Below are 16,742 nucleotides of genomic sequence, written 5' to 3' on the forward strand. Positions count from 1 at the left end.
TGTAGTGTCCCCTAGTGTTTGAAAACAGCAAGTGTTTCCTGCACAAACTTACAAAACAAAACAATATGGATTTTTTTTTCATAAGGCAAAAGGAATAAAATGAAAGAAATCTTTAGCAGTTGTCTAAATATGTAAGAATAAAAAAAAAAAAAAAAAAATTTAAACGTTTAAACACATTTAAAAATGTAAATAAAGGGTGTCAAACTGTATTGTAGTGCATACTCCATAACGCAAGATGTCAGTCTTCAACAATAAAAATGCACGCAGAAAAGCAAGAAAATAAGATAAAGATGAAGGGTGACTTGTTTCCGTTGTGTTTTGAAAACTCAAGGGGAACATAGATGCTTTATTTACCAGCCCTTCCACTCTTGACTATTTGGTAATGTTAACAAATGCGGCAGTAGAGGTCGCTAGACTTTTACCTCGGGGCTTACTATGCGTTCAAGTCCTCCTGGGAAGTTCGTACGTACGAGGTGGGAAGTCGTGCTTATAACGGCATGTGCGTTCAAGTCACTTTCGTCGGAGCAAAATGGCGAAGTACTTTCTCTTAATTAATTACACAAAAATACAGTAAGGTTCTTAAACTCTTGTTCTAGAAAATGAAGAACAAAGAAATGTGCATCAGGTATACTTTGAACAGACTTTATACGGTTGTATTTTTATGTTTTTAATTAATTTATGAAGCCACTGGCAACACATCATTACATGTTGCATTGTTATATTATAATACTATCATATTCTGTGTTGGCGATTAGCTAACTGCGCTGTAAATAGAAAAGCCTGACAATATCACAGCTAAATACCTTTACGTATTGTGTATTCCGCCATGTTAATCACTGACACGCCCCCAACTCGTACAGATCGGAGCTTAGAGAAAATCCCGAGCTCCCCACTGGTATTTACGACATTGTGGTGGCGTTCAAGTGCGTTCAACTCGTAAATACGATCTATACGAGATGACTTGAACGCACCATTAGAAATGATATGGCAAATACATAAGACAGTAATTTTACAATACATACAGTTGGAAAATTGAATATCGTTCTTGTTAAGCATACAAATCTGCGTCGAACAATATTTATGTATGCTGTATTTGTGTAAAATTGCACTTCTCTAATTATTTGGCGGTGTGCACTATAAGATATTGAGTATTATAAGTTTATTTGTTGTATAAAAGCGATCCTAAACATCTAAAGACCAATCAGATGCGTTATAGCAAAGCACGTGATTCAACACGGAAGTAGCTCTGGAGTGTCTAACCTCGTTTCTTCACTGAAGTTCTTTGTTCTTCTTCATCTAGAAACATCAGCAGCTTCTCAACATGGCGAATAACAGCACAGGCTAAAAACGGGCTAGCGTCTCTCCCCCTCTCACCTTCTGTTAAACCCTGAAGAATAGTATGCAGCAGCCTTTGACAATATCCCAGAAAGAGTTTAAATAATGGAAACGCGGGGGATTGAGCAGATGTTCGACTTCCAGCGGTAACTTATTCACATTTAAAGCTTGAAATGACAGCAGTTGCAGAGCTAACTCAATTAGCCGTAGCATGTTCAACATCAAACCCTCAAAAACACAACCGTATAAAGTCTGTTAGTGATCATTGAAGGATTTTCAAATACATACATAAGAAAATAAATAGAAACACGAATGATTTCTGATTATGTATGCACTTACGTAATTTAATAAAGTATATTTGACATAAATGCAATTGAAACAGTATAAAAAGGGAATAATTTTATTTAGCAAGGACGCATTAAATTGATCAGAGGTGACATATGTTTTGCAACATTAAAAACCTTTACTATCTTACTACTTAAAAAAAATGCTGTTCTTTTGAACAGTACTATTGTGGTTTATATGATAGTTTTACAGAAAGTCTGGTTGTGTTTACAGTTAATGAAATCTGCTAAGTTAATATTGTTCTTATAAACACAATGAGTCTTATTATTTGTGATTATTTATGTCAACAGTAAGGCCTGCTGCATGCAACAACAACAACAACAACAAATAATAAATAATGCATGATCGTATAATAGCTGCTTTTTCTCCACCAAAGCCTTAATTCATGTTTCTTAAGTAGTCTAGTAGTAATCCTGATATATTAGAGTAACTCATGACAGCAGAAATGAAGTGCACTAGTTAGTAAACTGGTGGAAATCGGTCATGCCGTCTCCTGTGTACACTGCTCAGATCTCTGAAATGGAGAGATGGATGTTGAATTCTGCCAAACGGCTGTTCTCAGAAATAGATCCTGAAGCTGGTTTCTATTCCTGTCATCTGTTTTCACAGGTTACCAAATGATCGCTTCATCCTCCTGCTGTTGCTGCTGTACTCCCCTGTTGGCTTGTGCTTGATGCTTCTGAGAATATTTATTGGTGTTCATGTGTTTCTAGTGAGTTGTGCACTACCTGACAGTATTGTCAGAAGGTAAGACGCCACACTGGAGAGTTAATAGTTGTCAACATTTAGAAAGCGCACCGAAAGAGTAAGATCGGAAATAAAATAAAATTTAGAAAACATTGCATTTGTGGGCTAGGTTTTATGTAGATAATTTATCTCACATCGTTACAGTGTTATTTTAGTATTATTTAAATACTATTATTAATATTTTGAATTGGCTTTTATTTTTATAATTTCAGTTTTCACTTTAATTTTGTTATTAATTTTGTAATAATTTTGTATATTTCTATATATCTTTAATTATTTTTTATTAACAAACTTATTTATTTCAAATCTTTTTCCAAGGCAACCTTTCTTAATGTTCTCTTCGTCATCTTTTTGTTTTTTTCTATTACCAGAAATAATTTTAGTTAACAATAATTAGTTAACAATAACAATACTGCTGCTGTGTGACATGCCTCAAACTTTTTTATTAATGTATACTTTTTACACCATTTTTTTTTACATTTTTACAGATTAATTTGTCACACACCTGATTAAGGTTATTATTAATAATTTGGTGATCAGTCACAAGTTTCCTAATGCTTGCATATAAATTGTAGTGTAAAATCTTTTGTCATTTTTGTTTGGCAGATTTAGGGTGTGTTCACACTTGGCAGGTTCGGTTTGAATAAAACGCTGGGCAAAACGCCATCATATGTACACACACATAGCGAGCGCATTTAGCCCACAGCTTTGTTTAGGATATTCTGTAAGTTCTGTTGCAAGTTTATTTATTTTTATCTTTAGGTGCGGTATTAAAAATGACTGTGAACACCAAACGGAGGACTACATGTATTATTTGTTTATTTTTTTGGTCCGGACTAAAAAAACCAAGTAAACCAATCTGCAAGTGTGAACACACCCTAAGTTTGTGTTTGTATGTTTGCAGTATTGATGCCAGTGTGTGTGAATTGGCATGTGTCTGTGCTGTTTCAGGTTCATAGTGAGAATAATGTGTTCAGTGCTGGGTCTGCATGTCCGGCAGAACAGCCCGCGCTTACGGGACAAAACTGCCCGACTTTACATCTCCAATCACGTTACACATTTCGACCACAATATTATCAACCTCCTGACCTCCTGTAACACGGTGAGTGTGTATGTGTGTCTCCCAGCATGACGTAATCTCTTTCTCCTCTGCTCGGCCCTTGACTTCTGTGTCTTCCATTGGTTAACTCACACAATGAGGTCTATTTCTTCTTTGGATGCTGTGCTGACTTAATGTTGGGCCAGAGGCCAGTGAATGAGGTTTAATTCTCTCTGTTTGCTCACTTCAAATGAATCACTTTGTTTGAATGTGCGTCAGGAGGAGTAACTTGCATTCAGTTTCAAACATTAGGTCATACTGCTCTGCTTGATCTAACATTTCTGTATGAGTTGACCAAGGTTTTAGTTAGAAAATAAATTAATGTATTTATTATAAATGCATTATACTTTAACTTATTAATAATACATAATTGTACATTACAGTAAACAAAATGGAACATTTACAATTAGTGCATTAAATCATTAAATTATAATACAATGCAAGCTGCAAAGCTGTGTTTATTTGATTAAAAATACAGTAAAAATTGTGAAATATTATTCCAATGTAAATCAGCTGTTTTCTATGTGAATATATAGTAAAGTGTAATTTATTCCTGTGATCAAAGCTGAATTTTCAGCATCATTACTCCAGTCTTCAGTGTCACATGATCCTTCAGAAATCATTCTAATATTCTGATTTGATGATCAAGAAACATTTATGATTATTATCAATGTTGAAAACAGTTCATATTTCTGTGGAAACCGCCATACATTTTATTTTTCAGGATTCTTTGATGAATAGAAAGTTCAAAAGAACATAATTTATCTGAAATAGAATCTTTTGTAACATTATAAATGTCTTTACTGCCACTTTTGATCAATTTAATGTGTCCTTGATAAATAAAAGTGTTAATTTCTTTAACTTCTTTCCAAAAAAATAAAAATTCTTACTGACCCCAAACTTGTGAACGGTAGTGTATAATATGCAAATAACGTTATATAATTTACACAACTTGCACAGTTCAAATAATAATATACTCAGTATATGTACACTTAAAATTTTATTACATATTTAAATTATCAAAAATGACAGTAAATACATTTAAAATGTGACAAAAGATTTCTATTTCAAGTAAATGATGAACTTTATATTCATCAAGGAATCCTGTTTCACAGTTGTATCACAGTTTCCACAAAAATATTAAGCAGCAAATCAGCATTTACGAATGATTTCTGAAGGATCATGTGACACTGAAGACTGGCGTAATGATGCTGAAAATTCAGCTTTGCATCACAGGAATAAATATATTCAAATAGAGAAGAGTTATTTTAAATTGTATTAATATTCCACAATATTACCGTATTTTTGATCAAATAGATTTAGCCTTGGTGAGCAGAAGAGACTTCTTTCAAAAGCATTTTAAAAACGTTGCGATCACAAACTTTTGAGCGCATTACTCAGATGCATTATACAATGTTACCTATTTGATTCAGCTTCAGTTATAATAGAATTAGACACTTTTAATTGCTATATATCCCCTTTTTATATAATTTTGTAATTCTGTATCTAATCAGCTTCATCTAACCATGTTTGCATCTCTCTCTGTGTGTTTAGCCGCTGCTGGAGGGCCCCGTGGGGTTCCTGTGCTGGGCGAGGGGTTTTATGGAGCTGGGTCAGGGCGTAGGGAGCAGGACGGAGCTGACAGAGACCCTCCGCAGATATTGCTCATCTCCTAACACTTTACCCCTCCTGCTCTTTCCAGAGGAGGACACCACCAACGGCCGGACCGGCCTCCTCAAATTCAGGTTCAAAACATTATTACAAGTCAATGGAATTTTTCACAAATACACATGGTTTCAAAGCAGCTTTACAGAAAATCGTGGTGTTAATGTGTATAATATCTTAATGCATTAGTTGCATTTGGCAGATTACAAGCAATAAGTCAGCTGAGATTTGCTATTGTATGTATTGCCCTATCCGAGTAATACTGAATGTATGCAAATAAAGTTGGACATACTTGCATATCCAACTTTATATAAATAGCTGGGCGATAATATAGTTTACATTTTATGAAGATATTAACGATCAAGCAGTTGAGATTTGCTATATATCACCCTATGTTTATGTACTGTATGTATTCTGAAAAAGTTGGATATACTTACATAAACTTGATATAAAGAGCTAAGCGATAATATAGTTTGCATTTTTTTATATAAACAGTGTCGCGGTTGATATTGCTTTACGGGAGTATACTGTATTTATGAAGATAATCTGTAGTGTGAAGTTGGGTGCCATACATAATAATAAGGTCTCAATTTGTAGGTTGGAAGAATTATGTAACTATATTTTCCCCATAAACTAATACTATTGTGTATAATAAAATAAACTATATGAAATGTCTCTCTGATCTTCATGGTGACTGTAACAGTAATACGCCTGAAAGAGATTTCATCCATTTAGCCAACAGCGACTGTTTATGGCGTAAATACCTGTTTATGATGTATCTGATTTGGTTTTAAATGTGACTGTACTGTACGTAGACAGTCAGGTGCCTGATATTAATAATGTTTGGTAAGTAAGGACTGCTTTAATGCCGAGACTTCTGTGATTAATTGTGGATCTGTTCTGGGAGGGTTGCCAGGTCCTCTCTAAGCTTCCTTGAAGGTTCCTCTCTAAGCTTTACTGATCCTCAGATTTAGCCTTTACTGCCTGTTAATCAGCTGACACCCACCTTGTCATTAGCTTTTAGATGACGTTTCTTTTTTTCTTTAAGAAAGATGGCATTTTTAAAAGCCCAACTTCTCTCTCCTCAGCTCTTGGCCTTTCTCTGTGTCTGACTCCGTCCAGCCTGTGGCATTGCTGGTGAAGAGGCCCTTCATAGCTTTGGTAATTGCATCTAAACCCTTTTTTTTATGATCCTCTCTTGTTGAATGATTTAACCCGGTTAAATTCGCACACATAATAAGTAATATTGTTTATGTAATGTAATCCCACCTGTAGGGCTGGGCGATATGGCCAAAAAATCATATCTCGGTATTTTTGGGTTAAATGGCGATATACGATATATATCTCGGTACTTTCTACATTTTTCCATTTGGATAAAGAAAATCTGTATTTATTTAAAAAAACATGCCATTTTCATCCTGCCCAATGATATCCTACAAACAATGTTGATATTGGAGGATATGGAAACAAATATAGTGAATGTAATGTAGGCTATGCAATAGATTATGTGCAAAAAGGTGGTTAAAATCACATTACATTCTAACAAAAATAATGCTTTTGTTTTTAAATTGACTAAAGGCTAAACTAAAAATGAAAATAAAAACAAAAGAACTTAAACTATTAGCCTGCGTTTGATTACCCCGTTATAATGGTCACTTTCATAAAAATATACTTGTAGGTTTAAAATTCCCCATATGGCATATTTATTATTTCCAACAACAAATATGCGCGCGGCGTCGCTCATTCACGGAAGCTTGCATATTAGCGGAGATTCAATTGCAGAAGCTCGTCCTCTCCTGACAGTGAAATGGACATATTTGTTTGACTTTCTAACATTTACAGATGGAGAATATACCTGTGAAATGTAAGTTAAGCACTGAGGAAAGCAACACATCTCAAACGCATTAAACAGCGCAAGTATTTATCTGTCAGTCAGCAACAGCATCTGACAGGGCAAGCTGCTTTAAACTTGTTAACTATATCTTACCAGTTATTTTGAAGCCCTTAATATAGGCTTGTGTCATGTTTAGGACAAATTGTACTATGTACTTTCACTGTGGCAGCTCACACTGCGTCTTCCGCGTTTTTCAGATGTGCTCGTATCAAACTACTGTATCGATATAAACGGTATTGCCTCATTCCATATCGTTTCAAAAAAATATATTGATATATCGTACAAACTCGATATACCGCCCAGCCCTACCCACCTGTAGTTTTTATGTCAGTGCTGCACTTGTTATTTCTGTAAATCACTTTGCTATGAAACCATCCACCCTGGCATTTAAATAAGACTGAATAGCTAATTGTAAATCGTTTCTAGAGTTCCCAGATCTTTTTTTTCATTCTCAAGTTCCTGTTAACACACACAAGATAGTCTTTGTGTGAGCGTGGATATTTATAGCAGCACTGATAATAAGTGATTCACAGTGCAATAGAAAGACGGACTGTCAAAGGTCGGCAGATCGGCTCATAGCGACCTCTTGCTCCCATTACAGCTTTGCAAAATGGTTTTATTATTATGTTTTGGTGAACACTGGATATGATCCATTCCTTCAGCTGCTGTATTACATCAGGGTTTTCAATCTGTTGAGATGTCACGGACCCCCAGATCTGATTCATTTAAATTTAAAAGGCAGCTAGATATTTGTGTGTGTAGAGTATGGAAGCTTGTTTTAGCTACAGAATAAATAAATAAAGGGTAATTGCAGCTTTTTATCTCACAATTCAACCTTTTCTTCTTGCAATTGCAAGTTTACATCTTGCAATTGCTAATTGGCAGTTAAAAAGTCAGAATTGTGACATTTTCACGCAATTGACATTGTAACTCGTAATTGCACATTTATATCTCGCAATTCTAACTTGTTTTTCTCAGAATAAAAAAAAAAGATATTCTTTTTATTATGCTTTCTTGTATCAAAAAAAGATGATATAATTTAGGTTTATAATTGTAATAACTTTTGTTTTCAACTTCTCAGGCTCTAAAATTTATACACGCTACTGTAGCTTTAAGTCACAATGTTACACATTTATAAATGACCTCTGTTACTGTTTTGCATGTGAAAACAGCTGGTGCAGTTCACACTAGCGTTCATCAGGACGGGGCGAGTTACTGAATGCCGGATAGGTGTTTTATATAAATGTGGGCGGTCAACTGGGTAGGGAGAATTGCGTTGTGCATGTGAAAGCATGTCTAGATAAAAATCATCAAGCCATCGAGATCGATAAACACTAGCATCTAGGATAATATAAAAGGTCTTTCTCTGTTTCTTTTCAGAACACGCCAGAATCCTCATGGCTGAAGGAGCTGCTGTGGACCTTTTTTGTACCGTTCACAGTGTACCATGTAAGGTACTACATATTACAGTCTCTCCTTTGTCCAGTGGCAGTATTTTAAACGTACAATCCTCTATTGCTGCTCGACAGGCCAGAACTGGTAATGCAATAATGAAGCTTTTCAGTATTTAATAGCCTCAGGAGTCTTGCGAATGAAGCTTATAAGACTAACAGTTTCAAGTTTAGTCCTGAATTTTTGTGCATACTTGCCTGTTGCCAAATATTGTACTTTTATTACTGTCACTTTTAAATATTTGAATATATTTTAGTTTTATAAAATGTTAACATTTTGAAGTAGATGCTAATGTTTAATGGTAATGTTTAATGTTGTAATTATTGAGTGAATAAAGGAAGAATCAGAAGCATATCATGGCTTTCTGAATGAATAAACTTTCTTTCTCACTCTTGTTAAGTGTCTCTGTGCAAAAATGTAAGGTGTGATTGTTTTGAAATGCTCTCAACTAGATGGCTCCCACCTTTGTCTAGAGAAGATGATGAATCTCATCTAGAATTTGCCAGCAAAGTCCAAGAGGTAAAACCTTTTCCCTTTTTTTTGTGTGTATGTTGAAATTCTGTGTACTATTTTATCCAATAGACATTGAATGTTTGCCCTTTCCTTTTTACAAATTTCTGTACTTTCTGAAAAATATTGCTGTGATTATAGTCGCCGCCAGTTGTAGCCTGATTAATGTGTATACATGCCGGACAAACCCGAGCTACCACAAAAATACGGTTTCCACAAAAATAAGAAGCAGCACAGCTGTTATCAACATTGATAATAATAAGAAATGTTTCTTGAGCAGAAAATCAACATATTAGGATAATTTCTGAATGTGACACTGAAGACTGGAGTAATGAAGCTAAAAAATTCAGCTTTGCATTACAGAAATACATTTTTACATTTAAATTTGTACATTTACATTTTTAAATAGTTATTTTTACATTGTAATAATATTTAACAATTACTGTATCTTTGATTAAGTAAATGCAGCATTGTTGAGCATTGAGACTCTTTCAGAAACATAAAAAAAAATTTAGTGACTCCAAACTTTTGAACAGCAGTGTTAGTCCGATTTTGCAAAAACTAGACTGGTATGATTCAACTGAAGCATTAAAAAAAACTGAATGAGTCCTACTAAAATAAAGTGCATGTAAATGCATGTAGCGATCCTCTGCCTATAGCCTGTTGAAAGTTTGTAAGTCATGCTTCTGTAGTAATGAATGCTCTGTGAAATGCCTTGAAATGTAAAAGATTTGAAACCATTTTCCGGAAATGTCATACTTGGTTGAATTACCATTAAAAACATGTTCAAACAAACCATTATCTTATTGTCCACTGACATGGCTTTTCATCTGCCTAACCTTCAGATCCATTTCATGTCCGTTTCAAAGCTTCTACGTGTCGTTTGATGTAATGTTCATTGTGTCCCTCCGTCAGCTGCTGGCCACCAAGCTGGGCGTGATCTCCACACAGATCACTAAAGCAGACAAAGCCGAACACATCAAAAGGAAAAGACACACTGCCGCTCAGACTGCACATTCAAGTAAGAACGGATTCAATGGTGAGAAATGAAATTATGATGTGTATATATACATCATAACAAGTTACAAGTTAGATCACTGAATCAACATAGTAGATGGTTTTTGTCTTCTAGTGTAACATGAAACTGTTTTTTTTTTGTTGTCAGATTTGGGTGCCAGACCTCGCACAGTGGCACAGGGTTTCCTGGGCACAAGTGCAGGGGCCGAAGACTCACGAGTAGCACGTATGGTGCAGCAGGTGAAAGAGGTTCTGCCTGACGTCCCATTATCGGTCATCACCAGAGACCTGTGTATGTCTTCCTCCCATAATGCTTTGCTGTATGCAATTAGACACTAACATGAAATCCCCTGAAACATTAATTCAGACTAGCTTCAATAAAAGCAACTGTGCCATTATACTCTTTTGTGGCTCCCCTATATGCGTACTAATGCAAAGCTGATTTCTTGGGTTTAAGCAATTGAGTTTCAGCCAGTATGTATTTGGTTAAAAATTTCAATTTGCTATTGATTTACTTGCCCTCAGGCCATTTAAGATTTACGTGACTTTTCTTCTTCAGTAGAACAGTAAAGTTTTTAGCTAATGCAAGTCAAATTGCTACTGTCACTTCAAAAAATCATATACAGGCAAAACAAAATTGATACCCGTGGCTCCTGACGATACATTGAGGTCTTAAGAAGCAAAAAGACCTGTGTGTGCAAGAAACTGAACATTATTTCCTGTAATCCACAGCCTCGCCAACAGTCCTAAGCGCTTTAACGACAGTCCGGAGCGCAAGCTTCCTGTCGCATAATGACACATACGCTGGAGATCAAGCGTTAAGAATCTGTGAAAAGTCAATCTTCCCAATTGAAATTGCGCATGCAAACGTAATCTTAATTTTTTATATAGGTTGCGACATCCAGGATAACTCAAGTATAATTTTGATGAACAATACAACACACATGTCCTCGCTTTGTGTTTTAAAAAAAACCACAGCATCAGCTCACATTTGAGTTTGCTCCAGCGCGTGCTTTATCCTGCGACAGATGATCTCAATCCAGACTGTCGTGAACGTGTTCAGGACCGTTTGCCGAGGCTGTGGATTACATGTTATAATGTTGTAAATAATGTTTTTTGCACACACCGATTGTTTAGCTTCTTAAGACCCTTATTGTATCGTCAGGAGCCACGGGTATTAATTTTGTTTGGCCTGTATATGAAGAGTTCAGATGCAAAAGCCTCGAAGTGCCATCTGAAATTTTCTTCTAGAATGATCATTTTTATCAAGCTCGTATATTTAAGTTCAGTAATTTCACTTAAATGGCAATGAAAATTACCTATTAATTGTCATTTAAGTGAAATAACTGAACTTAAATATACAAGCTTTCTATATTCTAGAAGAAAATTTCAGATGGCACTTAGAGGCTTTTGCATCTGAACTCTTCATATGTTTTTTTGACTCTCAAAGTGATGGTAGCCATTGACTTGCATTATATGAACCACCAAGGACCATTTTTTTTAGCTCAAATTAAAAATCCTTTACTGTTCTACTGAATAAAAAAAGGCACCTAAATCTTGCATAGCCTGAGGATGAGTGCATTAACAGTACATTTTTATTTTTGGGTGAACTATCCCTTTAAGAAATCCCTTTCTTTCGTCTCTGTACAGTACAGACCAACTGTGTGGACACAACCATAACCAACCTGCTGGAGCACGCTGACCAGTTCAGCTCAGAGGCTGCTGCGAGCACTCCTTCAGCTACAGCCAAACCTGCAGCTTCCTCCTCTCTGTCTGTAATGACATCCACACCCAATTTAAAGGTACCAGCGACTCTCACATCACTCGCTGAAACGATGCAGCTGCAAATGAACCAGTTTTTTAGCCAAAGTTTGTTTAACAAGTAGTGACGTTTGGTTCTAGCCTGGGAAAACCCAGACAACTTCCGGCAATTTTAGATTTGCTCTGCAAGTAGTCTGGCAAAGAGCCCATTCAAGCCCATTTCTAATCCGTCGAAATCACGGCACCAGTCAGAAACGTTGAGGCGGGCTTTACACGATGACGATCGCTCTGATTGGTTTTAGGTCTATCCAATTGCGCCCAGAGGCATTTGAGCGACGTCCGTTGGTGAAGCGCAGCAACTTCTAAATGCATTATTATATTCAAATTGCAAACACATGAGGACAGTCTCCATGAAAGACCCACTGGCAGATGAACGTGCTACTACATTTCTCTCCGAAACGGTAGGAAATTAAATTAGATTTAATAGAGGATTTTAACTGTGACAAGATGATTGACAGGGCAGTTTACATGACATGACGCACGCGACAGATCCGTCCGATAAAGATGACGAAGTAGTATGTCCCAAAGCTTGCCTACTTTTTTGCTACACATTCAAAAGTAAATACCTTTTCTTCACAAAAAGAGTACATACTTTTATGGCGTAGTGTAACTTAGGACGCAGCATATGGTTTTACACGATGACGATCGCTCTGATTGGTTTTAGGTCTATCCAATTGTGCACAGAGGCATTTGAGCGACGTCCGTTGGTGACGCCCCTTTGGAAATGAGTTATTAATGAAGCTTTGCCAGACCATAACTCAGTTACTACTGAGAATGGTCTGGTTTTAACCAGGCTAGTTTGGTTCTTGAATGGTACCTAGGATATCCAGATCCACCAAAGGAGGGAGAGCATTTTCACATTTAGCTCCAAAACTCTGGAATAGCCTTCCTGATACTGTTCGTTGCTCAGACTCGCTCTCCCAGTTTAAAACTAGATTAAAGACGCATCTTTTCGGCCAGGCATTCATATGATATTTTTAATCTTACAGTTCAAACTACAATCCGGCCTCTAGTTCATAAACGCCAGAGGAGAACTGGCCCCCGACTGAGCCCGGGTTCTCCCAAGGTTTTTTTTTCTCCATTGGGTCACCTGATGGAGTTTTAGGACACCATTAGGTCACTTGATGGAGTTTTTCGGTTCCTTGCCACTGTTGCCTTTGGCTTGCTCAGTTGGGGATATTTTATTTTATTTTATCAATCAATAAATTCCCCTAGAAACAAACCTTGTTGTATTATTTTAATTTAATACTGTGAAGCTGCTTTGATACAATCTGTATTGTGAAAAGCGCTATACAAATATACTTGACTTGACTTGAATGAATCGTTCTTTTAATCGAGTAACCGGTCGAGCCGGTTCACAGAATTGAAATGAATTGAACTTTAGTTCTAAGTTGATGACACAAGATCTACATCTGAAGTATGCTCAGCTCTGAATGAGCCAATAAGCATGTTATTGAACTAAGGAATCAGTTCGAAATGAAAGTCAACCTCATATTACAACCCCACATACTCATATTTGCATGCTTCGGACAGTCACGCAGTAAATTCAGTGTTGTGTTTGAGAGGTAAAAGGCAGCAGCTATAGCAATAGATACTATTTACACTAAGTACAAATAGTGATAGATGCTATTTATACTAAGTGTAAATGACAACTAGATTCTAGATTTCTAGATTGTAATGTGAAACACGACATTTGAGTGAAGAAGAGACTGTTTCATTACCTTTATATTTCGAAATGTCCATTCAGTATAAATTCGATAGTACAGTCGGTAATACGAGGATGCATCCAATCATTGACACTGACACCAGAAATATGCAAATAAGAATGTTAACCCAGGTTTAGGAATGTACAGTGTGAAACGTTAGCTTATAAATATTATATGAATTAATTGTTAACCTCGGGTAAATTATGAGCAGTGTGAAGCAAGATGACTCAGGATTCCTTTTACCCAGGGTTTAGAATGACCCAGGGTTAACTATTTCAAGTGTGAAAAGCACTATTAATCTGTCTGGACAAGCTTATTGACTCATTAGGTGCTGCACAAAGAGCATGTGTGGGTGCTACCTCAGATACGCATCTTGCGCCATCAACCCAGAGCTAACATTTCAATTCTGTGAACCGACTCAACCAGTTACCGACTTAAAAGAAGGATTTGTTAAATAATTGAACATCACTATTAACAAGACCATTTACGATTTATTACACTGTATAAATCAAATTTGCAATATTCTTCAGTGTACCACAAAAACAAGATCTGTGTTTTGAGTTTGACCTTATTTTGTACAAACTGTACAATGGCTTTTTTCTTGCATGGCCTATATTAGTGAATTTACCTATAAATAGCAACTTTGAAGCCTTTTGTCTGACAGGATATTTATATAATATGTCTAATGTCTGTGTTCATTCAACAGCCAACTGCCAAATCTTTTGGGAGATCACCCACAGACAGACACATGACCCTACAGGAGAGAAAAGAAGCCTTATATGAATATGCAAGAAGGTAATTGTTTTATAAATACTAAAATAATGTTTGAAACAGTGCTGTTGTTTGCCAGTGTCATATTACACTTGATATTTTTGAGTAGTTAAGGCTTGATTTCTTTCATGGAATCTACCTGAATAAATCATGTAAAATCCCCTAAATTATTTAGTATTTGTTTGAAATTAACTTACCGGCCAATTTGGCTAAAACAAATTTAAGTTACCGGCCATTCGGAACTTCTCCTAGCCAAAATAAATAAGCCACTATGTCACAGCTATATATATATACATACAGTACCAGTCAAAAGTTTGGAAACATTACTATTTTTAATGTTTTTGAAAGAAGTCTCTTATGCTTATCAAGCCTGCAGTAAAAAAAAAAAAAAAAAAACAGTAATATTATGAAATGTTGTTAAAAATTAAAATAATGGTTCTCTTTTTTAATATACTTTAAAATGTAATTTATTTTTGTGATGCAAAGCTGAATTTTCATCAGCAAGTACTCCAGTCTTTGGTGTCTTATGGTCCTTCAGAAATCATTCTAATATGCTGATTTATGATCAATGTTGGAAACAGTTGTGCTGCTTAATATTTGTTTTATAACCTGAGATACTTTTTTTCAGGATTATTTGATGAATAAAAAGTTAAAAAGAACTGTATTTATTTATAATAGAAATCTTTTGTAACAATATACACTACCGTTCAAAAGTTTGGGAACAATAACTTTTTTTTTTTTAAGAAATTAGTACTTTAATTCAACAAGGATGCGTTAAATTGATAATAGGTGATGGTAACGATTTATATTGTTAGAAATGTTTTTATTTTGAATAAATGCTGTTTTTATGAATAAATGCTGTTAACGTTTTACTCATCAATGAATCCTGAAAAAAGTATTCCAAAAAAAAATTTAAACAGCACAACTGTTTCCATCATTGATAATAACTGAGTATCAGATCATCATATTAGAATGATTTCTGAAGGATCATAAGACACCAAAGACTGGAGTACTTGCTGATGAAAATTCAGCTTTGCATCACAAAAATAAATTACATTTTAAAATATATTAAAAAAGAGAACCATTATTTTAATTTGTAACAATATTTCATAATATTACTGTTTTTTTGTTTGTTTGTTTTGTTTGTTTGTTTTTTAACTGAAGGCTTGATGAGCATAAGAGACTTCTTTCAAAAACATTAAAAATAGTAATGTTTCCAAACTTTTGACTGGTACTGTGTATATATATATATATATATATATATATATATATATATATATATATATATATATATATATATATATATATATATATATATACATACAATTTTCTTAAATATTTTATAATTATCACCTTAAATTATTTTTAAATTAAATTTACAAGACCCTTGATAAATTTTTTACAGTGTAGAAATTGTATGTTGTAGTCATTTTATTCTGTTGAGTAATCTGATTCTTTACTCTCTGTTCACCCCACCCGCAGACGATACATTGAAAAACATGGACTGAACAAAGAGGATGATCTATGACCTTGGACAAAGACACACCTGAGGAATTGTTTAGGAAAGGCCGCTGCTTAACACAAAATCCACATAGACAAAGAAGAAATTATAGAGTTGACCCAGAATGAAACATTTGTGTTTACCAAACATACAGAGAGAAGACTGGATTTTTTCCTTTCTTGTTTTTGTTTCTTTGTAAATCGTCTTGCATGGCAATCATGCATGTCTTTTTATTATTTCTCTCTGCAACAGAAAACAATTATTTTGGTAAACAATTTGTATTGAGACCCAGTGACCTTGGCACACTTCATATTATTTTTTATAAGGTCCTTGGGTAGAGAATAAGGGTTCAGAAACATATGGCAGTGAACTAAAACAACTCGAGGTTCATTATGTGGTTAATGATACATGTTGATGCAATATCAGCTTTTAAAGACATTAAAGATCATATAGAAATGCAAAGACTATTGTGACTGTGTCTCTTGTACTTTATAACATCATTGGAAATGTATCTTATTTATGCATATATTTTGTGAATGAAAATGAAGTTGTCAGGGAAAGATGAATAATTATTTCCATAGGTCTTATAGCATGTCAGTGCTATTTTTGTCATCAGGATTTTTTTTTTTAAATGCTCTCAGCTTTTTCTTCATTTACACAAAATTAGGTTCAATAAGCTTTAAACCTATCAGTGTTTTTTTTATTACTAGTATTATAATTTATTTATGCCTTAAGTTATAAATGAATTAGCACCTTGTAATGGCCATGGGAGACAAATGGAAGGGTTAAACTGTCAAAACTGCTTCGATTATGTTTTATTTGTCCTCTTTAGGCAAATAAGTTTTGGAAAATTTACCTGCAGCCCTAACTCCTTCGCAA

The 16,742-nt window shown here is 35.0% G+C and overlaps 1 protein-coding gene across 6 annotated transcripts; it reads left to right on the forward strand.

The window, feature by feature from the left end:
• Window positions 1–281: 281 nt before the first annotated feature.
• aup1 (AUP1 lipid droplet regulating VLDL assembly factor) lies at window positions 282–16,325 on the forward strand. 6 transcript variants are annotated; one of them, XM_081382278.1, is made up of 13 exons: window positions 282–379; window positions 1,301–1,481; window positions 2,290–2,427; window positions 3,379–3,529; window positions 5,081–5,271; window positions 6,280–6,352; window positions 8,466–8,539; window positions 8,990–9,056; window positions 9,963–10,086; window positions 10,213–10,356; window positions 11,715–11,866; window positions 14,298–14,386; window positions 15,845–16,325. In XM_081382278.1, exons 2-13 carry the CDS (start codon window positions 1,441–1,443, stop codon window positions 15,888–15,890), a joined length of 1,290 nt encoding a protein of 429 aa, XP_081238404.1. In that variant the 5' UTR covers window positions 282–379; window positions 1,301–1,440; the 3' UTR covers window positions 15,891–16,325. The 6 variants fall into 6 exon arrangements, with proteins under 6 accessions (XP_081238404.1, XP_081238407.1, XP_081238403.1 ...); XM_081382281.1 differs by having other exon boundaries at window positions 9,963–10,068; XM_081382277.1 differs by lacking the exon at window positions 282–379 and adding an exon at window positions 465–625.
• The last annotated feature ends 417 nt before the right edge of the window (window positions 16,326–16,742 follow it).

Source organism: Scardinius erythrophthalmus (genome assembly GCF_964197995.2).
Source record: "Scardinius erythrophthalmus genome assembly, chromosome: 13".
Taxonomy (NCBI): domain Eukaryota; kingdom Metazoa; phylum Chordata; class Actinopteri; order Cypriniformes; family Leuciscidae; genus Scardinius; species Scardinius erythrophthalmus.